Raw genomic sequence first — 27,770 nt, forward strand, 5'->3', positions numbered from 1 at the left:
GCAAAAATCAGCCATTTTACCCTTTTTAAGACCCCCAGTAACTTTGCTTTTGGTCACTAATACACTTCTATACTATTGTCCCATGTTAGTTTGTACTCTTTTGTACTCTCCCAAACTTGATGTAGCTAACATAAAAGATTACGGAATCGGTATCATTTACCGCCGGACCCATGCCCGGGGGTTGGAATCCAGACAGCGGCATCCCGGCAGAGGAGGAAATCCCGATCGTCAAAGGTAAGTATTGTCTAACCTAATTCTGCCCTCTAACCCTCCCTTAGGGGTGCCTAACCCTAACCTTCCCCCCCAGTGCCTAACCCTAATCCCCCCTCTAAGTGCCTAAACCTAACCAACCCCTTCCCCGTCACCTAAACCTAAGTCCCCCGTGGGGGTGCCTAACCCTAACCTCCCCCCGGGGTGCCTAACCCTAAATCCCTCCTGGGGGTGCCTAACGCTAACCCCCCTTCCCCTAGTCTAAACCTACCCTCCCAGGGGAGTACCTAACCCTAGGTCCCCCCCGGGAACCCTAAACCTAACCCTCCCCCCCACGGCTATCCGCGCTCGCCGCCCGGCGTCCCTTCGATCGGGATGCCGGGCGCCGGTCTCCCGGCGTCGGTAAAATGACAGGCGTCTAGATTTAGGCGCCTGTCATTTAACCCTCGCCGGGATTAAGCAGTCGGGAAGCCGGCAGTCGGGATTAGGTCCGTCGGCTTCCCGACTGCATGCCGAAAATTACAGCGCAACCACTTTTTACAATTGGATTGAGAATTAATGGGAGTGTGCCTGATAGGCTCGTCGATTGAAGCCACGTAAAAATTTTACTGCAGCTATTTGAATTACCCCCATAAAGTCGACAGCGTTGAAATGTCGACATTTGACATGTCGGCAGCTGCAGCAGCAGCGGGTTAGGGTCAGGCCAAAGGACAGTAAATCACCAGTAGAACACCAGGTACGTTTCGTCGATATTCTAATCATGTCGACATTTGAGAAAAAACATACCTCACCCCTCACAGCGGACACTAGCGCTATAAAGGAACGATTCTAGTTGAAATTTAAGTTTAGGAATCTGTGGTGAAAAAATGGATTTAGCACCCGAAGCAAAACAGTGCAGGGATAAGCAGCACTTGTTTTTACATTTTTAATAAAACTATTTTTAATTAAACCAAATCCATTAATTGGAAGTTGAAACTTTTGACCACACAATTAAGATAAAGAGTTCACATTTCCTCCCCAGGAGATGTAAATCTCCCCCAGCCCCAACGATCACCTCCACCCTTATATCATCCGTATAATAAATACTGGGTTTCTTCTTACATATGTACAGTACATAGAGAAAGTTTCGTCTTCTTGCATTGGAATTTATTCCGGGGTCGGCAGCCAGACGGACAGGTTGTTAATACACTTTCTTTCCTCATTATCTTTTAGCCTCAGTCTACTCTGCTAAGAGACAACACAATTCCCGGTTGCCCGCTTCTCCGCTGGAAGCTACTGCCTGGCATTTCTGGGGAAGGAAAGTAATTGGGAAATGGTCTGCGGACAGATTAAAAATAATCCTATGAATATTCAAGTTAGTTACCCACAGGTAGCAGTGATTCCAGGTGAGAGGCGATTACTAGAAGCTATCTCACAGGAATAGTATTTTCTGAATTTGTTAATTTATTTTCAGGGCTCTAGTTGTCATCTCTCATTGCCCCCCCCCACCCCCCAAGGGGTTAATTACTTACTGTATCTACTGGTCCCCAATAGGGAATGTATTAACCACTGCTCTACTGTTTTCTGCTATGGCAGGTGTTAATCATTGATCGACTGGTCTCTATTAGGGAAAGGGTTAATCACTGGTGTAGGTCTCTCTGTTAGGGAAGGGGTTAAACACTGTCCTGTTGGTCTCTTATACCTCTTTTCCACCAAATACCCAGGTCCGACTTGGGTTTTTGGACATGGTTCCAACCCTGGTCAGACCCAGGTCAGACCCATTTATACCCCTTTTACACCGGAGCTAAAACCCGGGTTTTTGAAGGGTTAACCCGGGCAGCTCCCTGGTGTAAAAGGGCAGTGGGTTGGATCGCCGGGTCGAGTGACCCGGCAATCCAACCCAGGCAACTAGCAGGGTTTAACACGGGCGTAGCCCGTGAAACCCTGCTATGGGAACAGCGCACTCCGGGTCACGATGACCTGGAGTGCGCTGCTAGCCGGCCGATTGGTCCGGCTTCAGTGGCGCTTGGAGATGACGTCATCTCCAAGCGTCCACTTTCACTCCGCAAAAGCCGGGTCTATGCAGACCCGACTGCGGTGTGAGCGGCGCTGACTCGGGAATATCACGAGTCAGTGCCGGCAAAATTCCGGGTCTGATCCGGATAGGAACTTTGTTCCAACTCCGGGTCAGACCCGGAATTTAGGTGGAAAAGGGGTATTACACTGCACCTTTGATCTGGGTTACTCCCAGGTCAGCCCTGTTCACACTGAACTCAGGTCTGCCCTGCTAAACCTGTGAGGTCAGAAAAAGTGGGAGGTGAATGCTCCACAACCACCAATCCGCTCATTTTAGGCATGATCCAGGTCAGATAACCCGGGTTGCACCGTTTACACTGCACCATTACCTGGGTCCATCCCTGGTAGCTACCTGGGTTGGATTGCAGGGTCACTTGACCCAGGTTATTTTTCAGGGACCCTTTTACACTGAGCTGCGACCCGGGTAGACCCAGCAAAAACTCAGGTTTTTGCTCTGGTGTAAAAGGGGTATAATAGGGAACGGATTAATCACTGCACTGATGGTTTATGTTAAGGAAATGGTTAATCACTAGTCTGCTGATCTCTATTAGGGAAAGGGTTAATCACTACTCGGCTGGCTGATCTCTATTAGGAAAGGGGTTAATAACTGATCGGCAAGTGTCTGTTATGGAAGGTATTAATCACTGGTCGGATAGTCTCTGTTAGGGAGGGGGCTAATAACGGATCTGTTAGGGAAGGGGTTTATTTGCGAATTTGCTAGTTCCTATTAGGAAATGGGTTCATAACTATTAGGGGTTAAAACCCCTGCTGGTTTCTATTACAGGAAGAGATTAATCATGGGTCTGCTGGTATTTGTTTTGGAAGGGTTAATGACTGGTCTGATTATATTTATTAGGGATGTGGTTAAACAATAATCTATTGGCCTCTATTAAGGAACGGGTTAATCACTGGTCATCTTATTATTTATTATTTATTTATTACCAGTTATTTATATAGCGCACACATATTCCGCTTTAACAGAGAATATTCGGCCATTCACATCAGTCCCTGCCCCAGTGGAGCTTACAATCTATATTCCCTACCACATGCACACGCACATACACACACTAGGGTTAATTTTGTTAGGAGCCAATTAACCTACCAGTATATTGTTGGAGTGTGGGAGGAAACCGGAGCACCTGGAGGAAACCCACGCAAGCACAGGGAGAACATACAAAATCCACACAGTTAGGGCCGTAGTGGGTATCGAACCAACGACCTCAGTGCTGTGAGGCAGTAATGCTACCATTACACCATCTGTGCTGCCCTCGTTTCTATTAAGGAAAGGGTTAATCCCTGGTCTGCTGGTTTCTATTAGGGAAGGAGTTAAACATGGGTCTACTTGTCTCTAGCAGGGATGGAGTTAATCAGTGGCCTGCTGGTCTCTATTAGAGAAAGGGTTAATCAACAGCCTCTGTTATAGAAGATATTAAGCACGAGTCTACCGATTTATAATCGTGAAGGGGTTAGTAACTTAAGGCCCCCATACATCAGAGATGGATTGCAGCAATCGTGCAATTTGCAATCGATTGTGTATAAAAATCTTTCCCTTTTTCAATCGATTGTGGCTATTCTGCAATCTGAAATCGATTGAAAAAGGGAAAGATTTTTATATACAATCGATTGCAAATTGCACGATTGCTGCAATCCATCTCTGATGTATGGGGGCCTTTACTTGCTGGTGTTTATCAGGTAATGGGTATGTTGTTCTATGTTCGGTAAAGGGTTAATTACTGATCTGCTAGCCTGTTAGGGAAGAGGTTAATCACTTGTCTGCTGGTCTCTATTAGTCAAGAGGTTAATCACTGGTCTGGTGGTGTGTATTAGGGAAGGGGTTAATCACTAGTCTGGTGATGTATATTAGGGAAGGGGTTAATTACAGGTCTGATGGTGTGTATTAGGGAAGGGGTTAATCACTGGTCTGGTGGTGTGTATTAGTCAAGAGGTTAATCACTGGTCTGGTGGTGTGTATTAGGGAAGGGGTTAATCACTAGTCTGGTGATGTATATTAGGGAAGGGGTTAATTACAGGTCTGATGGTGTGTATTAGGGAAGGGGTTAATCACTGGTCTGGTGGTGTGTATTAGGGAAGGGGTTAATCACTGGTCTGATGGTGTGTATTAGGGAAGGGGTTAATTACAGGTCTGATGGTGTGTATTAGGGAAGGGGTTAATCACTGGTCTGCTGGTGTGTATTAGGGAAGGGGTTAATCGCTGGTCTGATGGTGTGTATTAGGGAAGGGGTTAATCACTGGTCTGGTGGTGTGTATTTGGGAAGGGGTTAATCACTGGTCTGGTGATGTATATTAGGGAAGGGGTTAATTACAGGTCTGATGGTGTGTATTAGGGAAGGGGTTAATCACTGGTCTGCTGGTGTGCATTAGGGAAGGGGTTAATCACTGGTCTGATGGTGTGTATTAGGGAAGGGGTTAATCACTGGTCTGGTGGTGTGTATTTGGGAAGGGGTTAATCACTGGTCTGGTGATGTATATTAGGGAAGGGGTTAATTACAGGTCTGATGGTGTGTATTAGGGAAGGGGTTAATCACTGGTCTGGGGGTGTGTATTAGGGAAGGGGTTAATCACTAGTCTGGTGGTGTATATTAGGGAAGGGGTTAATTACAGGTCTGATGGTGTGTATTAGGGAAGGGGTTAATCACTGGTCTGCTGGTGTGTATTAGGGAAGGGGTTAATCACTGGTCTGCTGGTGTGTATTTGGGAAGGGGTTAATCACTGGTCTGATGGTGTGTATTAGGGAAGGGGTTAATCACTGGTCTGGTGGTATGTATTAGGGAAGGGGTTAATCACTGGTCTGATGGTGTGTATTAGGGAAGGGGTTAATCACTGGTCTGATGTAGTGTATTAGGGAAGGGGTTAATCAATGGTCTGATGGTGTGTATTAGGGAAGGGGTTAATCACTGGTCTGGTGGTGTGTATTAGGGAAGGGGTTAATCACTGGTCTGATGGTGTGTATTAGGGAAGGGGTTAATCACTGGTCTGATGGTGTGTATTAGGGAAGGGGTTAATCACTGGTCTGGTGGTATGTATTAGGGAAGGGGTTAATCACTGGTCTGATGGTGTGTATTAGGGAAGGGGTTAATCACTGGTCTGGTGGTGTGAATTTGGGAAGGGGTTAATCACTGGTCTGGTGGTGTGTATTAGGGAAGGGGTTAATCACTGGTCTGGTGGTGTGTATTAGGGAAGGGGTAAATCACTGGTCTGATGGTGTGTATTAGGGAAGGGGTTAATCACTGGTCTGGTGGTGTGTATTAGGGAAGGGGTTAATCACTGGTCTGGTGGTGTGTATTAGGGAAGGGGTTAATCACTGGTCTGGTGGTGTGTATTAGGGAAGGAGTTAATCACTGGTCTGATGGTGTGTATTAGGGAAGGGGTTAATCACTGGTCTGATGGTGTGTATTAGGGAAGGGGTTAATCACTGGTCTGATGGTGTGTATTAGGGAAGGGGTTAATCACTACTACTATGTTCTCTGTAAGAGACGGGGTTAATTACTGTCATGTTGGTCTCTATTATTATTATTATCCATTATTTATATGGTGCCACAAGGGTTCCGCAGCGCCTTACACAGTACTGTACATAGAAAACGGTGACTTATGGTGGGTACACACAGACGGTATGCTCCCTGAGTGATATCTAGTGTGTCCCCGGCAGGGTGTGCTCAATGTCGTTCATGACATTGCGCACACCCGCTGAGCGATATCATCAACGATATTGTTCAGCGCCGGGCTCTCTCCCCCATTCCATAACATGCAGCAACCTGACGACATCGTCAGATTGGCCTGCATGTTACCCGATGAACGATGATGACGAACGACCCACGGGAACGCGCGTCGTCGTTATCGTTCATCGTTTTTGTGTTAAAAATGGATGATATCGTTATCGTTCAGTCGTCCACTTTAATCGCCCACTGTGTACGCACCATTACAGTACAAAGCAATGCAATGTAGTTTATACACATTGATGCATGATGTCGTTCATCGCAGGCCAACGACCCGCGGGAACGCGCATCGTTGGTCGTTCACTACGTGCACACTGGACGATATTGGACGCGATGGAATTGTCCAACTTATCGTCTAGTGTGTACGCGGCATTAGGTGCACTTGTGGGAGTAGATGATGGTATAAGTAAGGGAAGGAAAAGCACAAGAGGGAAGAGGGCCCTGCTCGTGAGAGCTTGCATTCTAAAGGGGAGGGGCAGCCAGACAGGGGTTTAAATGGAAGCAGGGAGACAGTGAGCAAGGAGCATGGAGCAGTGGGTTAGCAATGGATAAGAGCTGCAATACTTAGATGAAGTAGTGGGTCTTGAGAGCCCATTTGAAGTCTTGTAGAGAGGTGGAGAGTCTGATAGGGAGAGAGTTCCAGGGGTAGGGAGCAGCACGGGCAACATCTTGGAGGCGGGAGTGGGAGGAAGTAATCAGTTGGCAGGGGGGGCGGCGTGCATTTGTGGAGGAAAGTAAGCGGGCGGGCATGTGAAGGAAGACAAGCTCAGAGATGTAACTAGGAGAGGAATGGGTGAGGGCTTTATAAGTGAATGTGAGAAGCTTGAATTAGGTTCTGAAGGGGAAGGGGAACCAGTGTAGGACGTGTAGGCAGATGTAGTACGTTTGGAGAGGAAGATGAGCTAGGCAGCAGAATTGAGCTCCAGTGATTAATCTCTGGTCTGTTGGGGTGTATTAGTGAAAGGGTTAATCACTGGCCTGGTCTCTATTAGGGAAGAGGTGAATCACTGGCCTGCTGGTCTCTGACAGGGAAAGGGTTAATCACAGGCCTGCTGGTCTCTATAAGGGAAGGGGTTCATCACTGGTGGTCTATATTAGGAATGGAGTTAATCACTGGCCTGTTGGTCTCTGTTAGGGAAAGAGTTAATCACCGATCCCTGAGCTCCATCAGGAAAGGGGTTAGTGGGTTACTTTTGGCGCTTCCAGTTTCCATTACTGACATTCTGATCTCTGGGTAAAGCTCGCCGCTCTGCTGGCTGCTGAAAGGAAGGGCAGGCTCTCAGTAACTCATTGCTGAATAATAATATTCTCTCAGCTCCACCGTTCAGCATAGAGGCTGCAATCTGGTAAGATAATGGCCCCAATATTCAACCCACAATCAGCATGTAAATAATGTACTTGTTATTTTTCCAGCATTGTTAAACCTCTTGCTCGTGGCTCTGCATTGAACTTGCCGGATTGAATGATTTCCCCATGGATAGCAGAAGTCTCCTCTATTATGCCGTCTAATTGAGCATCTGTAAAGGGTCCATTTTGGGAATATCTCCTCTGAGAGGTCTCAGTGTTATATAACATCCTTAATTGCATCCTGTAAATTGTCTCATAAAAAGGACAGTTATGCAGATCTGCAGGAACAATGCGTAATATTATACGAGTATGATGCAGGTTACAGTAATTATATCCATGCTACCAGTGGCTTTGTTACGGGCCAGGTAGACTAACTGAACCATACATGCCTACCCTCCCGGTTTTCGCGGGAGGCTCCCGATTATTCGGGTAACCCCCCGCACCCCCGGAAGGGTAGGCATTTCTCCCGCATTCTGCCCACTTCCTAGTGAAGTGGGCAGAATTAGGAGAATACCCGCGGCAATCGCGGGTCTCCGTGAAGGGGGCGGGGTTTAAGCTGTGATTCTGCATGAATCACAGCATTTGGCCCCGCCCCTATGTAAATTGCCCAATCGCGACAATTTTACCGTGAGGGGGCGGGGCTTAATGATGCGAATCGTCAAGCCCCGCCCCCGTCGGCCCCCTGCTGAATCTCTTACCCGGGCTTCTCCCGGGAAGAGAATGTTAAAGGTAGGCAACCCTGGACCGAACTAAAGGCGAATTTATACAGTATGTTGGGTTTATAAAAATCAGGTGAATGATAAAAACAGCATCCGACACCCAGAGATCTACACTGGGCTGGTACCAGACGCAAGATTACCTTTCTTAAGGGGCCTATCCATCAGCTGATCTTTCTCTACGATGAAAGACAAAAGATTTATCCCTTGAAAAGTCCTAGGGCTGCGGTGACAGATATCTGTCATGTACATGACAATTTTTTGCAAACAACGAGCGATATTGCATGACATCATTCAGGGAGTGGATTTTTTTTAATTCATTTTCATTAAAAATGTCGTTCGTCGTTTACCACTTATAAGCCATAACTGACCAACATGTTGGAGAGACGAAAGAAACAATTTGTCGGCAGCAGGAGTGCGCATCTGTCATCGTTCAGGGCCTATCCATGACAGATAAATTGAACGACTGAACGATATATCGTTCATCGTTCAAATGTATCTGCTAATGGATAGACCCCTTAAGAAGGTTTAGTTCTTGTAATGGTGAAAAGAGGGGAAATCATTGTAGGTGACAAGAGGGACTCATAAGTGTTGTAACCTTTTCTGACTCAGGGGTCTCTTTACTAAGCCTTAGATGGCGATAAAGTGTGCAGAGTTAAAGAACCAGCCAATCAGCTCCTCAGCTCCTGACAGTCATTTTTCAAACACTGCCTGTGACATGGCGGTTAGGAGCTGATTGGTTGGTACTTTGTCTCCATCCAAGGCTTAATACATAGACCCCTCAGTCTGATACACAATTTGGGATTTTTTGGGGGGATCTCAAGTTGCTTGCACTGTATGGGCGTATGGTCACATCAGCAGTCCCTTCATTTAATTCGCAACAGGCGTCCACAGTTGCCTTCCCAATATTACGTGCAACCCATAAATGCCTACTCTCCCGGAAGTCGCGGGAGGCTCACGATTTTTCGGGTAACCCCCCGCACCCCCTGGAAGAGTAGGCCTATCTCCTGCATCTTACCCACTTCCTAGTAAAGTGGACAGGATGGTGAGATCTTACTAGGATTTTTCGGGTCCGAGAGTAGGGGGCGGTGCTAAAATGACGCGAATCTAATGATGCATAAAGTCCGGCTCCGCCCCCCGAAGATGTCACAGAAACTCCTCTCTGGGGCTTCTCCTGGGATTTAGAATGTTGGCAAGTATGGTGCAACCGTAATTCTCTGCTCTTGTGCAATTGCGATTTGTCTCTACATAAAACAAGAAAAATTTAATTCAGGTACTTAACCCTAACAGTCCAGGTGTTAAGGATGTCCATGCATTCAAGCACAGGTGACTTAATTAGTATCTCAGACAGTTTGATTGGTATCCGGTCAGAATGTCATCATAGCATTTTAGTACAAAATGTTAGTTTCGTGAAAAATACTGACTTTATCAATATGTAGACAATTCTGTATGTCGACATATCATACAACACCATGTAGACATTTCTGTCATCTTACAAATCCTCACTGCGGCCGCCATCAGTAATCACATATGGAGCGTGCACATTGCTGCTCAGATGCACTTGCAGTCAGGGGCGGACTGGAGCATGAAGGGCCCACAGGGGAACGCAGTAATAGAGGCCCACAAAGGGGTGTGGCCAGTCACTGGAGGGGGTGTGCCCAACAACATATATATATATATACTGTATATTGGTGGGAGAAGTCAGTGATCTACCTCTGTGCATGGCAGTCACTTATGTGGGCAAGGGATATTGTGGTGGGCATAGAAGGGGCATGTAGGCAGTGTTTGGTATGGAAGGGCTAGGGGCATAGTACAAACAGCAGGAATATTGGGCCTGATTCAGAGGCGCTCGCAAAAAGCGCCTCTGTAAGTAAGCAGATCGCATTTCCCACAACTGTAATGGGAAATGTGATCCGACCATAGTTGCTAAAAATAAATTGTAAAAAAATCGGAGGTTTCTCGCAAGCTCTGTAAATCCCTGTGATATTGCCAGAATTCACAATGCGAATTCAGTCGATAATATCACACTACAATCTGCATTCAATATGCGGATTGTAATAAATAGAGCCCTAAGAGAGCTGATGCAATGAAATTCTCAGCCGGCATCTCAGTTTACAGCACTGATCAGCTGACCGGGGTCACAGAGAGGAGCTGGACGCCAATCCCCGGGTCCAGCAATGTGCAGGTAAGTGTTAGCTTAGCGGGGGTGGGGGGACTGCAATGAAGATCGCAGGGGGGGAGGTCGCCAGCGGTGCATGCGGGGTCACCCTCTCAGGGTATATTTTGAGAAAACTACCCTGGGAAGTGCAGGGAGAGGATTTCCCTGCATGCGATATTTGATGCATCCTCGCAATATATTCAATCGCGATGCAACTTTGGGCGAATTTATCGCATCCCATCCGCATATGAGATACGGATTGTGATAAATATGCCCCTAAGGGTAGAAAACAAGTTGGTTGCTATAATAGAGCTACAGTATTAATGGCAGACAGACTGGTAAATATGACTTGTGTTATATGTACTACGGTCCTTATTCTGAGATGTACGCAAACCCACACCTTCCAACGTTTTAATATGCCAAGGAGGGACAGGTCGCGCGCCGCAGACGAAAAGGGGGAGTGGCTTGCACAAAAGGGGTGGAGTCTGTGGAAAACGTGGCGGGGCCTCTTGGCTTCTCCCGTTTTCATCACTTTGGGGGTGTGGCCAGCAGGTGTGGTATAAGAGATAGACAGTAATTAGTTAGACAATGTCTAGATCAGGGATGGGGAACCTCAGGCCTGAGGGCCTTATGAGGCCCTCAGAATCATTTGGTCTGGCCCTCGGAGCTATTATCTGCTAGCCTCATCTGACTAGCATGGTGCCTAGAATGGCACACTGCAGCCAGAATCTATGCAGCAATGAGCCTGGAGTGTCCTTCAGACGGTCACAGCGCTGCTCTTACAGCTCCCCGGAGCATCCTCAGGATGCTCTGGGCATTGCTGTAATCACCGGCGATTGTGCCCCTGCCCCCGTGTGATGTCATGCGGAGAGGGCGTGGCCTGCACCGGCCCTCGAATAATGTTATATATATAAAAATGGCCCTCGGCAGAAAACAGGTTCCCACCCCTGGACTAGATAGACACCAGATGTTAGACAGTCAATAGTTAGACAGGGAAAAAAGTTAGACACAAACAAAAGTCAGACACATTAAAGTTAGACATGTAAAAAGTTTGACAGGTACAAAAGGTCAACAGGGTCAAACTTTCGACATGAAAATGGTCAACAGAAAAATGGTCGACAACTATTATTGTTTGTTTTTTAGTCCTAATCTTCACCCTAACCCTAACCCTCCTCTTGGTACCTAACCCTAACCGTCTGGGTAAGTGCCTAACCCTCCAGTAAGTGCCAAACCCTAACCCTAAACCTAACCCTAAAAAAAAAAAAATGTCAACCATTTTTGTGTCGATCTTTTTCATGTCGATCTTTTGTACCTGTCGAACTTTTTACACGTCTAACTTTAGTGTGTCTGACTTTTGTCTGTGTTGGGCTTTTATCCTTGTCTAACTATTAACTGTCTAACATCTGGTGTCTATCTAGACATTGTCTGACTAATTACTGTCTGTCTATAGTCCGGAACTCGTGCCCAGCAACCTCCGAGATGCTGGGCAGCCCCCAGGCAGTCTGTACAGAAGAGAACAGATGCCGTGCGCATGCACGGCATCTTTTCTCCTCCTGCACACCCACTGCTATGCAGAGCAGCGATTTGTGCTGTGCCCAGATTCCCCCCCCCCCACCGTGGGACACTGCGGCCCGCGGGTGGGACAGCGGGACAGTCCCAGAAAAATGGGACTGTCCCGCTGGATGTGGGACTGTTGGGAGGTATGCAAACCCGATATTTATGCATACCACCTTTGTTATTAGTTATGCGCATGTGCAGAACCGCAGCGCACACGTGCAGATCTGGGGCTGTGATGACGCTCGCAGTGCCCCAAAAGCGTTTAGAGGCGACATGGAACGTTCCAGAAAACGAGGGCATGTCAGCCCTGTTTTCTGGGTGTGCCGTAGCCAGTGGCTGCGACCCTGAACACAGCGGCTCTGCTATAGCTTCCATCTCTGATTCAGGCCCTAAGCACTATGTTATATTTACCCACCACTTTATGAGGCCATAATGATGTGACTCGCAACGCCACGCCCTTTGCGCTTCAAATTTCGGCTAGTGTGCATGTCTGATAAAGTTGTGATCATGTTAGGAGACATTTTCCAAGACATATTGTCATCTATTCTGATCCAGGTGGGAGTGATTGCACTGAAAGCAACCTCAACCTCCCCCCTGGATCTGTCCCTGGCTTAGGGGCAAAATTGTGCCTCCCCGTGGAGCGCGCGGCGTCGCTATGTGACACTGCAGATGAAAAAAATATTTTTTTAATTTTTGGCAGGGAACGTGGCCACGCCTCCTCGCATTAGGCCACGCCCCCTTGCCATCATCTGGGGCCGTCCAGGCTCTCTTCAGCCCTGCCCATAGCAACCAATCAGGTACTACATATCATTTTATGAAACGTACTACCTCAAAGCTGATTGGTTGCTACGGGCAACTTCTCGTCCCTTTTCACCGCTATTATTCTTATCACTTTGTGAAGGCAACTTGTGAAGGCCCAAAGAGCCTCAGGAAGCCACTTTATGCAGTGAATTCAGCAGTTCGCAAAATATTCCCCCCCCCCCCAATTTGCTAACTTACAGAGCACAAGTGGCCAGTCCGGCGCTGAATTGCGCCATCGTATCCTCGCCCCTCGCTATACAATGTCTGTTTCCTCTGCACTGTATAGCGAGGGGTGGTGGTCACAATGGCGCGTTTGTCGGCAAGTATGATTATTAATACATGACTGAGACTTTTCAAACATTCAACGAATCAGCTTCTAGCTTTTATTTTTCTAGCACATTCTATAAAATGATAGGTAGGATCTGATTGGTTACTAGAAGTCTGATACATCTCCCCCATGGTAACGCCTGTGATCCTGTGGTCAGGCGATCACTCTTCTGTCTGTTCTAAGACTGACATTTGTGTGCACGGGGCGTAAATGTCACAGGTACGCCTGTGATGTCGGCATGTCAGCACTTGCTCCAGTGGGGGATCAGGGAATAGAAATTGTTGCAGCACAGGTGGTAAATTTGGTACATATGGAAATACACCAGAACAGCAGGCACCGTTATAGGTATGTATTCAGTACAGAAAATCATCGGTACAGGGACCTTTTTTTTTCTTGTATAAAATAAGCAGCAAATTGTCTCTGTACTAATGTTTTCTATCATCTATTATCACATTAATGTTATCATGTATAACCACAAGCAGATCGCATGCAACTACCAGAATTGCAGATATGGGGTGCAGTCACTTTGAGGCAGATTTGGGGTGCACACACTATGATTGCAGATCAGTGCACAGACAACATCATTGCAGATATGGGGTGCAGTCACTTTGAGGCAGATTTGGGGTGCACACACTATGATTGCAGATCAGTGCACAGACAACATCATTGCAGATTTGGGGTGCAGTCACTTTGAGGCAGATTGGAGTGCCCACACTATAACTGCAGATCAGCACACAAGCACCATCATTGGAGATTTTGGGGTGCAATCACTATTATTGAAGATTTGAGTGCAGTCACTATCATGAAAAGGTGATGTGCTGTGACTGACATGAACTCACTATCATGACAAGGTGATGTGCTGTGAATTACATGAAGTCACTATCATGACAAGGTGATGTGCTGTGAATTACATGAAGTCACTATCATGACAAGGTGATGTGCTGTGAATTACATGAAGTCACTATCATGACAAGGTGATGTGCTGTGACTGACATGAAGTCACTATCATGACAAGGTGATGTGCTGTGACTGACATGAAGTCACTATCATGGCAAGGTGATGTGCTGTGACTGACATGAAGTCACTATCATGGCAAGGTGATGTGCTGTGAATTACATGAAGTCACTATCATGGCAAGGTGATGTGCTGTGAATTACATGAAGTCACTATCATGGCAAGGTGATGTGCTGTGACTGACATGAAGTCACTATCATGGCAAGGTGATGTGCTGTGACTGACATGAAGTCACTATCATGGCAAGGTGATGTGCTGTGACTGACATGAAGTCACTATCATGACAAGGTGATGTGCTGTGAATTACATGAAGTCACTATCATGACAAGGTGATGTGCTGTGACTGACATGAAGTCACTATCATGGCAAGGTGATGTGCTGTGACTGACATGAAGTCACTATCATGACAAGGTGATGTGCTGTGAATTACATGAAGTCACTATCATGACAAGGTGATGTGCTGTGACTGACATGAAGTCACTATCATGACAGATTAGTGTGCGGTCACCGTCATGGCAGACCAATAACATCACTGCACTATTTGCATGCACTTTATCATACATCACATATATCCCCATTAAACTAATAATACCGATAATAATGAATCATTTCATACGTATTAAACTCAGAGGTCACACTCACCTGGGGTCAGCAAGATGACCGACATTGTGATTAGGGAGCAGACCACCAGAATAACCAGTAATGCGATGGCGATTCCTTTCCAGTTCCTCTGAGGCGGGCTGCTGCTTCCCATCTCCTAGGCACAGAAACATGCTTGTGAGCATTAGGTGGCAGGTGCTATAGGCAAGTATGGATATATACAGGTATGTCAGTACATATATAAGTCTGTCTGGATGCACATTTGTCTGTATTTTACACCAGTTTTTCATTACGTTCCAAACCAAGCCCCTGGGTAAAAATCTGCAAATAATAATAATATAAACACAAGGGAATAGAGTCCTGTTACAAAGAGCTTTCAATCTAAATGTTATATACTATAGGTGCTTGTCTGGGTCACATTAATACAAACTAATTGATCCATTGAAATCAACCTATAACACCAGGCGATCAGTATAGGCTTTTTCTCTGTCCTGTATTATATTGTAGAGATAAGGGAGGATGAGGGGTAGATGGCTATAGATGTATCTTCAGTTCATGATAGGGAGCCTGATCCACTACGGATCGCAACTGCGATTGCAAAAGCGATTATGCACGTAGTTCAACTGCGATAGTATTCTAATCCATTGCAATCGCTATGCCGTCGCTGCACTACCTTACTCACATCCGTAATGTTTAGGAATCCTGCAAAACCATCGGTAACATGGAGTACCATCGCAGCCTCACACACTTGCGCAAGGTCAGACCTTACTCAGAAATTGCTAACCTCATCGCACGCTCCTCAGGCTACGTACGGCTTCGCAGTGGATAATTTATGCACGCCTCTGTAACGGCATCCAAACACATTGACACACCTGCGTTCCGCCGACCCTCCCCCCATCACCACCCACAAACGGCACTTCCTGTCCATCAATCTGCGATGGGTCTGCGTAGTCACTGCGAACGCAGTCCCGATCACAGTGGCCAGTTCGCGCACTCACACTTAAATGCATGTGCAGAGAGCAACAATCATCCGATTGTGCGCCTAATCGTAATTGCGAACGGTAATGAATCAGGCCCATTGTGTGCTGGCATAACGGGCCTGAATGCTTGCTACCGCACATGCGCTAAACGTCCGGGAAACCCTTATTGCGCGCGCGCCAACCGGTGTCCTCTGCCGTACGCAATTGCGTGTGACATCGACAATTGAGAAGGGGCTTGCGATCCCTGGGCGTTTCGGGGTGCACACTGAGAGGTGACCTAAAGTGGACATAAAAAGGGTCCGTTTCATGCGCGTGTTATGGGAGTGTCGCGAGGAGCATGCCTAGCAACGCTGTTGCGCTCCCAATCTTAAATCCACAGCTTCAGAGGCCATATTTAGTTGGATTAGAGGAGAGTAGCTGAAGTAGACTCTAGGCTACCGCAAATGTCGATGATGCGACCAATGTTGCGTCAATATTGGAGTTATTTCCATCTCTATCGCAATTGCGCAGACCTCGCAGCCTGAAAGTGGGCGTCTCACCGCTTGTGCCCTGCATCGCACCGTCCCGCACTAAATGAAGGCTGAGATTTGCGTTTACATATTGCCGCAGCCGCTTTCGAAAGCGCGACCGCGACTACGTCTGCATCATCCGCCATCTCTGAATCAGGCCCAATGTTTGCCTGGTGCATTCAGCAAATAAGAGAGTTGTACGGAGTGTGGGTGAGAACGGGTGGAAGTTACTTTGTTGTCATTATTTAGCATAATACAAAAGGTGAAATATGTACAGCGCATAGTACATTGGAGTATAACTGTTATATGGTTAAAAAAACGCTTCTGCTCCAAAGTCATAGTACATATCCATAAGCCTAAACCTTATATAAACAAGTATAATTATAAATAATGACACGAAGCAGGAGTGGCATGCGATTGGTCAGCTTTATTATTTAATTAACATAAAAATAGCACGTGGGGGGGGGGGGGAGAGAACGGCCAGCTAATCAGTGGAGCCATTTGACTTAATGCAAAGTCCCTCCTGGTTCTGCCTGTCACCTCCAGGGCTGCCGAGAGATATTCTGGGCCCGGGTACAGTAACATCCTGTGGGACCACAGCATGTTGGGCATGGCTGCACCCATTTGTGGGTGGGTCTAGCATGTGAGATGCACCCACTCACAGGAGCATGGCATAGCACCCAGCAGCTGGGACTATAGTAGTCACTAGTAGGATGGCAGGACAGTCCTATAATAGCTGCAATAGCTGGATGTATTTAGATGCTAAAATGTAACAGACAAAAATTAAAGCGCTACAACTTTATTTTGTACATCTCTCATGTACATAACACATAAACAATCTATTTTCTGTCAGAGAGAGATGAATGAAAGACTTAATTTTGACATAACATCAGGTCATCTTATACACACACATTCCGCAGCACATATCCTAACCCACTGCTCCATGCTCCTTCCTCACTATCTATCCCTCTGTGTCACCCCTGTCTGTCTGCCCCTCCCCTTTAGAATGTAAGCTCTCACGAGCAGGGCCCTCGTCCCTCACGTGCTTCTCCTCCCCCTACTTATATTATCATTTACTCCTAACTCCTCAATTGGCACCTAACACTTGGTTGCTAACACCCTGCTGCTTGTATTATGCAGCAATGTGTATAAACCATGTCCTTGTCCTCAAAGCAAAAAATATGGTAGTTGCTCAATCAGCTTAATATACTACAGGTGCTTGTAAAGGGTGGGGTTTACACTGAACACAGAAAAAAGAAAGAAAATTGCCCTCCAGCACACTGCAGATAAATCAAAAATACTTGAATCCTACATGATAATAGAAATTCAGAGGTATTGGTTTACATACATATGCAAATATATGAATAAGCGCTGGGCCGTCGTCAAGGCTCCTCTATACCAGCATCCCTAAAATTAAGGGGTTCGCGTCTGAGAAGCAAGGCACCCCAAAAAATTCCAGCCAAGGACCACCCCCAGGGCATCACACAAAAAGGGGAAAAAAGGTGATAGTGAAGTGTTAAAGGATAGGTGTGTAAAGATAAATCAATAAGTGTTAATGAGATGTAAAAGAATTAAAATACATAAATAATAATCTTTTACATCTCATTAACACTTATTGATTTATCTTTACACACCTATCCTTTAACACTTCACTATCACCTTTTTTCCCCTTTTCGTGTGATGCCCTGGGGGTGGTCCTTGGCTGGAATTTTTTGGGGTGCCTTGCTTCTCAGACGCGAACCCCTTAATTTTAGGGACGCTAGTATAGAGGAGCCTTGACGATGGCCCAGCGCTTATTCATATATTTGCAAATGTATGTAAACCAATACCTCTGAATTTCTATTATCATGTAGGATTCAAGTATTTTTGATTTATCTGCAGTGTGCTGGAGGGCAATTTTCTTTCTTTTTCCATGTCCTTGTCCTGCATTGTCTTGTATTACTAATAGCTATTTTTCTTGTGTGCTCATGTATGTACTGTGTAAGATGCTGCGAAACCATATAAATAAGGGATAATAATAATAATAAATTCACTTCAGACATTTGCATGGGCTAATTGCCCTAACAACAAAGGCACAGAAGTGACAGGTCTCTGACTCCCATACCAAATACAAACCCAATGCCCACCCGGACAGGTGGTCCGCTGACCCCAGTAGGGTGATTTGAATAAATGAGGGAAAGGGGAATTTGGGAAAAAGGGGAACGCGTCACAGGAAGTAATGGGTGTAATCTCATATAACAAGGAATTCAAAAATTGGTTACAATGATTACAAAAAAAAAAGCCTCATAATCATGTATATTTAACAAAGGTGTTCCCAAGGAGTTAGGTATCAATAAGCAATTAGAAGAAGAGGGGAAAATAAAGGATAACTCCCATGGAAGGGGCACACTTTGTCACGATATCATTAAAAATTTACTTTTATTATTAAACATGGAAAATTTGAAATGAGATGAGGCAAAATGTAAAAAAAGGGAATAAATATGTGAAGCAGAGTGAATTAGACTATTAATTTAATACATACAAATCCTTGAAAAGCAGAAAATCCAAGATTAGCTTATCTCATAGAGCCATAGGATATGATGCCTGGTGCCCATAGAGTGACCTAGAACCTGTAACGGGATGCAGTCAGGAAGCCGACGGCTGAAATGCGGACCGCCGTTTCCTGACTGTCAAATCCCGGCAGGGGACTAATGCCAGGCGTCGAAAACCCGACGCCTGTCATTATACCTACACCGGGAGCCCGATGCCTGGCATACCGAACGAAGGTAAGCCGGGAGGCGGGCACGGACAGGGAGGGTTAGGTTAGGGGCTCCCGGGGGGACTTAGGGTTAGGTATCCCCTGGGAGGGTTAGGTTTAGGCTATAGGAAGGGGTAGTTAGGGTTAGGAACCCCCCAGGAGACTTAGGTTTAGGCTGCGGGGAAGGGGGTTTAGGTTTAGGCACTTAGGGGGGGTTAGGGTTAGGCACTAGGGGGGAGGTTAGGGTTAGGCACTGGGGCTAGGTTAGGGTTAGGCACTAGGGGGGGGTTAGGGTTAGGCACTAGGGGGGAGGTTAGGGTTAGGCACTGGGGGTAGGTTAGGGTTAGGCACTAGGGGGGGGTTAGGGTTAGGCACTAGGGGGGGTTAGGTTTAGGAACTAGGGGGGGTTAGGGTTAGGCACTAGAGGGGAGGTTAGGGTTAGGCACTAGAGGGGATGGTTATGCACTAGGGGGAGGTTAGGGTTAGGCATTAGGGGGGAGGTTAGGGTTAGGCACTAGGGGGGGGTTAGGTTTAGGCACTAGGGGGGGTTAGGGTTAGGCACTAGGTGGGAGGTTAGGGTTAGGCACTAGGGGGGAGGTTAGGGTTAGGCACCCCTAAGGGAGGGTTAGGGGGGTAGGGTTAGTGATACTTACCTAAATCCCCTGTCGGGATTTCCACTGCTGACAGTCTGCCGGCGTTGGGGTCATTTATACTGATTCCCCTGTAACCTATAGAAAATACTGTTGCCCAGCAATAGCACTGTGTGATGCTGGGATAGTGTGTTCACACACTCTCTATATGACACTAACAATAAGATGCATGTGACAAGTTACCGCTAATATCGTATGTTGTCAAGGAAAATCAGCAGCAGTAAATATAAAGGTGACCGTGCAAATAAATAGATATATTTCATATAAACAACATTTTTGCAATAAAGTTAAACTAAAACAATTGCTGAACTACAAATAAATCATTGTTTCTTCCCACCGTGCTGAGTCTAAAGTGCTGTGTGCAAAAAACATAAGTCAAAAAGCATAGAGAGCGTATGTACTAACCAGTTACAGATGCGACAAGTGACAGATTTATCTCAATCGATGTCTAATGGATCTGGTGGTGTAATCACTTATGCTAATAATGAACAACAACAAAATATAAATGAAGGTGAAAATACAAAATATATTGACACATTTTTCATAAATTCATAAATAATTCACTGCATAAATCAAAAAAATAATACAATGCAGCAGCACCACGGACCTCGTAACTCCTGAATTACGGTCTATAGTAAGTTGAGGCGTCCCTCGGTATGCAGTTATCTAATACCCCTTTTACACCTGAGTTTTTGCTGAGTCTACCCGGGTTGCAGCTCAGTGTAAAAAGGTCCCTGAAAAATATCACGGGTCAAGTGACTCGGCAATCCAACCTAGGTAGCTACCAGGTCCCAGGAAGGACCTGGGTAATGGTGCAGTGTAAACGGCGCAACCAGGGTTATCCAACCTGGGTCATGCCTAAAATGAGCTGATTGGTGGTTGTGGAGCAGTCACCTCCCACTTTTTATGACCTCACAAGTTTAGCAGGGCAGACCCAGGTTCATTGTGAACGGGGCTGACCTGAGAATAACCCAGATCGATGGTGCTGTGTAGACGGTGTCTGACCTGGGTTGGAACCATGTCTGAAAACCTAGGTCGAACCCGGGGTTTTGGTGGAAAAGAGGTATTAGTAATCATGCCCCCTTTAGTAAATACTAAAGATGAAGAAATAATGCTGTGTACTTAACAAGGATTTATATACAGTATACGTATTAATAGTCTAATTCACTCTGCTTCACATATGTTTTCCCTTTTTTACATTTTGCCTTATCTAATTTCAAATTTTACATGTTTAATAATAAAAGTTAATTTTTAATTATATTGTGACAAAGTGTGCCCTTCCATGGGAGCTATCTTTTTTTTTTCTCATTTTGCCCAGTAGGGTGATATCAGCCTACCCTGTGTATTTAAGGGGAAGCGCAAATTATACACTGCACAACAATGAAAATGTTTCCGATGTGAAAATAGTTACTTCTAATTGATGTCAGCATGCAAAGAATGAATATGACATTTAAAACTCTCAGTTAGCTCTGAGTTCCGAGATATAGCCCATTTATGACGATGTAGGGGTATTCCTAGTGACGTGGGCAGAATGGAGAGAATCTTACCAGCAATCTGCGTTCCGCGCAGAGGGGGCGGGGCCTAATGACCCAATTACATGAATCAGTTATTTGTCCCCTCCCCTATTCAAATATATGCGATTCACGGGATTACCCAGACAAGATAACTGTGGTGCACTGAGTGACAAGCATAGGGAGCGATTCCACCAAGACATTTCAGCAATGGAACAAAGATATCAGGGTCGGTGACAGTGACAAAAGATGCCCCAGAAGAGGAGTACAAGCGACAAGCAAAGAGAAAGCACCCCCATGAATAGGCCACTATATTACATAGTACTTTCCTATGCTGTATGTTTGTTTCCTGTGCTGTATGTTTGTTTCCTATGCTGTATGTTTGTTTCCTGTGCTGTATGTTTGTTTCCTATGCTGTATGTTTGTTTCGTATGCTGTATGTTTGTTTCCTATGCTGTATGTTTGTTTCCCATGCTGTATGTTTGTTACGTATGCTGTATGTTTGTTTCGTATGCTGTATGTTTGTTTCCTGTGGTGTATGTTTGTTTCCTGTGCTGTATGTTTGTTTCCTATGCTGTATGTTTGTTTCATATGCTGTATGTTTGTTTCCTATGCTGTATGTTTGTTTCCCATGCTGTATGTTTGTTACGTATGCTGTATGTTTGTTTCGTATGCTGTATGTTTGTTTCCTATGCTGTATGTTTGTTTCCTATGCTGTATGTTTGTTTCCCATGCTGTATGTTTGTTACGTATGCTGTATGTTTGTTTCGTATGCTGTATGTTTGTTTCCTGTGCTGTATGTATGTTTCCTATGCTGTATGTTTGTTTCGTATGCTGTATGTTTGTTTCCTATGCTGTATGTTTGTTTTCCATGCTGTATGTATGTTACGTATGCTGTATGTTTGTTTCATATGCTATATGTTTGTTTCCTGTGGTGTATGTTTGTTTCCTATGCTGTATGTTTGTTTCGTATGCTGTATGTTTGTTACGTATGCTGTATGTTTGTTTCCCATGCTGTATGTTTGTTTCCCATGCTGTATGTTTGTTTCCCATGCTGTATGTTTGTTACGTATGCTGTATGTTTGTTTCGTATGCTGTATGTTTGTTTCCTATGCTTTATGTTTGTTGTTTTGTGTTCTTATTTGTGATTAATAGAATGAAACAACTGTTATTTATTTTCTATCAAGAAAATATCAGGTTATTCAAAAATAGCTTTTCACTGTGACTATATTACTAATGTACATACAGTATAGTGCAAGTAGTGTAGCTCAAAAAATAAAGCTAGTAACAACATTCTGAAATCATTTTAGTTTTTCTTGACCTCAAATTAGTAATGTATGACTATTAGTAATGTATGACTATTAGTAATGTATGACTATTTCTAGAAAGGAAACAAATGAAAAGTATTCATTTGTTGTACAGTGTTACCAGTGCAGCAAGATGGCTACTGGACTGCCGTTCTTTCCCGCCAACAACTCAAAAAACTTGGGATAAATCCAGGAACAAAGAGGGAGATCACATACCAAACAGCCAGTATAAACCATTACTCACACAGCTATAGGCTGCACAAGCTGCCACCATGCCAGGATCCTAAAATAAGAACCAAAGTAATGACATATTACATATTACACACAATTTTCCCCAGTCCTGATGTTAATGTGTCGGCCCTACTTCAGCCACCTTCAGTTTATACTAGAGATGTGGGGTTCGCATCTCCAGGAATCCTAATCCACGTGAACTTCGTGAATCCAGACAGATCCGAGGCGCGGTTCTGATCTTCCAGCAGTTCGGAATTCATTTTTTAAATCCGAATTTCGGGTTTTGGATTGCAAAAATGACATAATTTTTGATGTTTTTAAAAAACATTCTTTATAAATTTTTAATTTTTTTTTAAATTCGGATTCAAAACCAAAGCAAGAAGATAAATCCAGATCCAAAACCAAAATACGGGGGTCAGCACACATCTCTACCTTATACAGAGAATACACACGTGTCCTGTTTCACAAATGACAGTACAGCATCTTCAGAGCCTTACACTCATAGAACCCCTTCCCCGTCATGAAAGCAAGTTGCCCCCTCCTTGTCTATACTTTATCCCATATACATTTAATGGTAATTTCATTTAATGTTCCGATAACCCCTTCACTCCTGGGTAACCAGCAATGATTTGCAAAGTGTTTCGGGCCCTTGGAGCACAAGTGGAATAAAATAACAGTTAATCAATAAATGGATCACCCTAATTCAGCCAGTCATTAATTTACAGCCGGTTATTCATGCATTTTAAAATGATCTGATTTCACACGAGACGTGACCTGAAATGTAATTGGCCTCTGGCTGGTATTTGCTCACTTCGCACTGCTAAGATTAACAGTAGTAGTTTTTCATATGGAAGCTGCCCAGAAGCCAAGAGACATACTGACGAGGTGCCATGTTTGTACTCGCTGACAAGAGATGGGCAAACTGGCAAATGACTCGTCTGGATAATGCATGAGGGCACCTAGTATTCATGGAAGTGGATAAAAATTTATTTTTATTTATATGGAATTATTTATAGAGCTGCATTCAAGAAGCTTTTACCACTATAGAAGGACTGGATTTTTTTTCCTTACTATGAGCTGATGTGCAGTAAATCTGACTTCATTTTATACTCTTAATGGGGCGCATTCAACACGTTCCAGAAAACTTGGTCAAAAGAGAACTTTTTGAAATTAAATTCAGGTACTGTAAAAATTTTTTTTAATACAGACAGTCCCGGTGTCCCCTCACTCTCAGGACACATATAATACATACAATCCCGGTGTCCCCTCACTCTCAGGACACATGTAATACAGACAGTCCTGATGTCCCCTCACCCTCAGGACACATGTAATACAGACAGTGCCAGTGTCCCCTCACTCTCAGGACACATATAATACATACAAACCCGGTGTCCCCTCACTCTCAGGACACATGTAATACAGACAGTCCTGCTGTCCCCTCACTCTCAGGACACATGTAATACAGACAGCACCAATCTCCCCTCACTTTCAGGACACATGTGATACAGACACTCACAGTGTCCCCTCACTCTCAGGACACGTCATACAGACAGTCCTGCTGTCCCCTCACTCTCAGGACACATGTAATACAGACAGTCCCTGTGTCCCCCTCACTCTCAGGACACATGTAATACAGACAGTCCTGGTGTCCTCTCACTCTCAGGACACATGTAATACAGACAGTACCGATCTCCCCTCACTCTCAGGACACATGTGATACAGACAGTCCCGGACTCCCCTCACTCTCAGGACACATGTATACAGACAGTTCTTGTGTCCCCTCGCTCTCAGGACACTTTTAATACAGACAGTCCTGATGTCCCCTCACTTGCAGGACACATGTAATACAGATAGTCCCGATCTCCCCTCACTTGCAGGACACATGTAATACAGATAGTCCAGGTGTCCCCTCACTCTCAGGACACATGTAATACAGACAGTCCCGGTCATCCCACACTCTCAGGACACATGTATACAGACAGTTCTTGTGTCCCCTCACTCTCAGGACACTTTTAATACAGACAGTCCCGATCTCCCCTCACTGGCACACGACATATGTAATACAGACAGTCCCGGACTCCCCTCACTCCCAGGACACGTAATACAGATGGTCCCGGTCATCCCACACTTTCAGGACACATGTAATACAGACAGTCTTGTTGTCCACTCTCAGAACACATGTAATACAGACAGTCTCGATGTCCCATCACTCTCAGGACACATGTAATACAGACAGTGCCAGTGTCCCCTCACCGGCACAGGACATATGTACTACAGACAGTCCCGGACTCCCCTTACTCTCAGGACACATGTAATACAGACAGTCCCAGTCAACCCACACTCTCAGGACACATGTAATATAGACAGTCCCGATGTCCCATCACTCTCAGAGCACATGTAATACAGACAGTCCCAATGTCCCATCACTCTCAGAACACATGTAATACAGACAGTCCCAAGGTCCCATCACTCTCAGAACACATATAATACAGACAGTCCCGGACTCCCCTTACTCTCAGGACACATGTAATACAGCCAGTCCCAGTCAACCCACACTCTCAGGACACATGTAATATAGACAGTCCTGATGTCCCATCACTCTCAGAACACATGTAATACAGACATTCCTGATGTCCCCTCACTCTCAGAACACATGTAATACAGACATTCCTGATGTCCCCTCACTCTCAGGACACATATAATACAGACATTCCTGATGTCCCCTCACTCTCAGGACACATGTAATACAGACAGTCCCGGTGTCCCCTCACTCTCAGGACACATGTAATAAAGACAGTCCCGATGTCCCCTCACTCTCAGGACACATGTAATACAGACAGTCCCGGACAACCCACACTCTCAGGACACATGTAATACAGACAGTCCTGTTGTCCCATCACTCTCAGAACACATGTAATACAGACAGTCCCGATGTCCCATCACTCTCAGAACACATGTAATACAGACAGTCCCAATGTCCCATCACTCTCAGAACACATGTAATACAGACAGTCCCAATGTCCCATCACTCTCAGAAACCATGTAATACAGACAGTCCCAAGGTCCCATCACTCTCAGAACACATATAATACAGACAGTCCCCGACTCCCCTTACTCTCAGGACACATGTAATACAGCCAGTCCCAGTCAACCCACACTCAGGACACATGTAATATAGACAGTCCTGATGTCCCATCACTCTCAGAACACATGTAATACAGACAGTCCCGATGTCCCATCACTCTCAGAACACATGTAATACAGACAGTCCCAATGTCCCATCACTCTCAGAACACATGTAATACAGACAGTCCCAATGTCCCATCACTCACAGAACACATATAATACAGACAGTCCCGGACTCCCCTTACTCTCAGGACACATGTAATACAGCCAGTCCCAGTCAACCCACACTCTCAGAACACATGTAATACAGACATTCCTGATGTCCCCTCACTCTCAGAACACATGTAATACAGACATTCCTGATGTCCCCTCACTCTCAGGACACATAATACAGACATTCCTGATGTCCCCTCACTCTCAGGACACATGTAATATAGACAGTCCCGGAGTCCCCTCACTCTCAGGACACATGTAATACAGACAGTCCCGGTCAACCCACACTCTCAGGACACATGTAATACAGACAGTCCTGTTGTCCCATCACTCTCAGAACACATGTAATACAGACAGTCCCGATGTCCCATCACTCTCAGAACACATGTAATACAGACAGTCCCAATGTCCCATCACTCTCAGAACACAGTGCTGATGCATACTTGCTGACATCCAGGGCCAGCATTCCGGAGGGGGAAGCCAGTCTTCTTCGGCGGGGGGCGTGACGCGGCATAAAGGAGGCGCGTCGAGGGAGATGATGGGGCAGTGGGGGCGGAGCAAGGGTGTAAGGGCACGACGGCGTCACCACCCCCATCTCACTGTGGAGGTTTCTATTGCAACTGCCGGGGGGGGGGGGGGGGCTGATCGGTCGGCGGCAGCCGGGAGGCTTGTCTGCCTTTCCGGGGGCTGGGAGCGGAACCCGATTTTCGGGATGCTCCCGGCCGAATTGGAATGGTAGGCAAGTATGTCCTGATGCCCCATCACTCTAAGAACACATGTAATACAGACAGTCCTGATGTCCCCTCACTCTGAGAACACATGTAATACAGACAGTTCTGGTGTCCCCTCACTCTCAGAACACATGTAATACAAACAGTCCTGATGTCCCCTCACTCTGAGAACACATGTAATACAGACAGTTCTGGTGTCCCCTCACTCTCAGGACACATGTAATACAGACAGTCCTGATGTCCACTCACTCTCAGAACACATGTAATACAGACAGTCCAGGTGTCCCCTCACTCTGAGAACACATGTAATACAGACATTCCTGATGTCCCCTCACTCTCAGGACACATGTAATACAGACAGTCCTGGTGTTCCCTCACTCACATAACACATGTAATACAGACATTCCTGGTGTCCCCTCACTCTCAGAACACATGTAATACAGACAGTCCTGATGTCCTATCGCTCTCAGTACACATGTGATACAGACAGTCCCTGTGGCCCCTCACTCTCAGAACACATGTAATACAGACATTCCTGATGTCCCCTCACTCTCAGAACACATGTAATACAGACAGTCCTGATGTCCCCTCACTCTGAGAACACATGTAATACAGACAGTCCTGATGTCCACTCACTCTCAGAACACATGGAATACAGACAGTTCTGGTGTCCCCTCACTCTGAGAACACATGTAATACAGACAGTCCTGATGTCCACTCACTCTCAGAACACATGTAATACAGACAGTCCTGATGTCCCCTCACTCTAAAAACACATGTAATACAGACAGTCCTGATGTCCCCTCACTCTAAGAACACATGTAATACAGACAGTTCTGGTGTCCCCTCACTCTCAGAACACATATAATACAGACATTCCTGATGTCCCCTCACTCTCAGAACACATGTAATACAGACATTCCTAATGTCCCCTCACTCTCAGGACACATGTAATACAGACAGTCCTGGTGTCCCCTCACTCACATAACACATGTAATACAGACATTCCTGATGTCCCATCACTCTCAGAACACATGTAATACAGACATTCCTGATGTCCCATCACTCTCAGAACACATGTAATACAGACAGTCCTGATGTCCACTCACTCTCAGAACACATGGAATACAGACAGTCCTGGTGTCCCCTCACTCACATAACACATGTAATACAGACATTCCTGGTGTCCCCTCACTCTCAGAACACATGTAATACAGACAGTCCTGATGTCCTATCGCTCTCAGTACACATGTGA

The 27,770-nt window shown here is 45.6% G+C and overlaps 1 protein-coding gene across 1 annotated transcript in view; it reads right to left on the reverse strand.

Annotated features, from left to right (window-relative positions):
- Positions 1–27,770, reverse strand: part of DPP10 (dipeptidyl peptidase like 10) — a 450,217-nt gene that overhangs the window by 296,735 nt on the left and 125,712 nt on the right. Inside the window, exon 2 of the mRNA XM_088475553.1 lies at positions 14,563–14,677. Within this exon, the coding sequence (XP_088331679.1) occupies positions 14,563–14,677 (115 nt within the window). The remainder of the gene's footprint in view (positions 1–14,562; positions 14,678–27,770) is intronic.

Source organism: Taudactylus pleione, unplaced genomic scaffold (assembly GCF_031769625.1).
Source record: "Taudactylus pleione unplaced genomic scaffold, aTauple2 ptg000173l, whole genome shotgun sequence".
Classification (NCBI taxonomy): domain Eukaryota; kingdom Metazoa; phylum Chordata; class Amphibia; order Anura; family Myobatrachidae; genus Taudactylus; species Taudactylus pleione.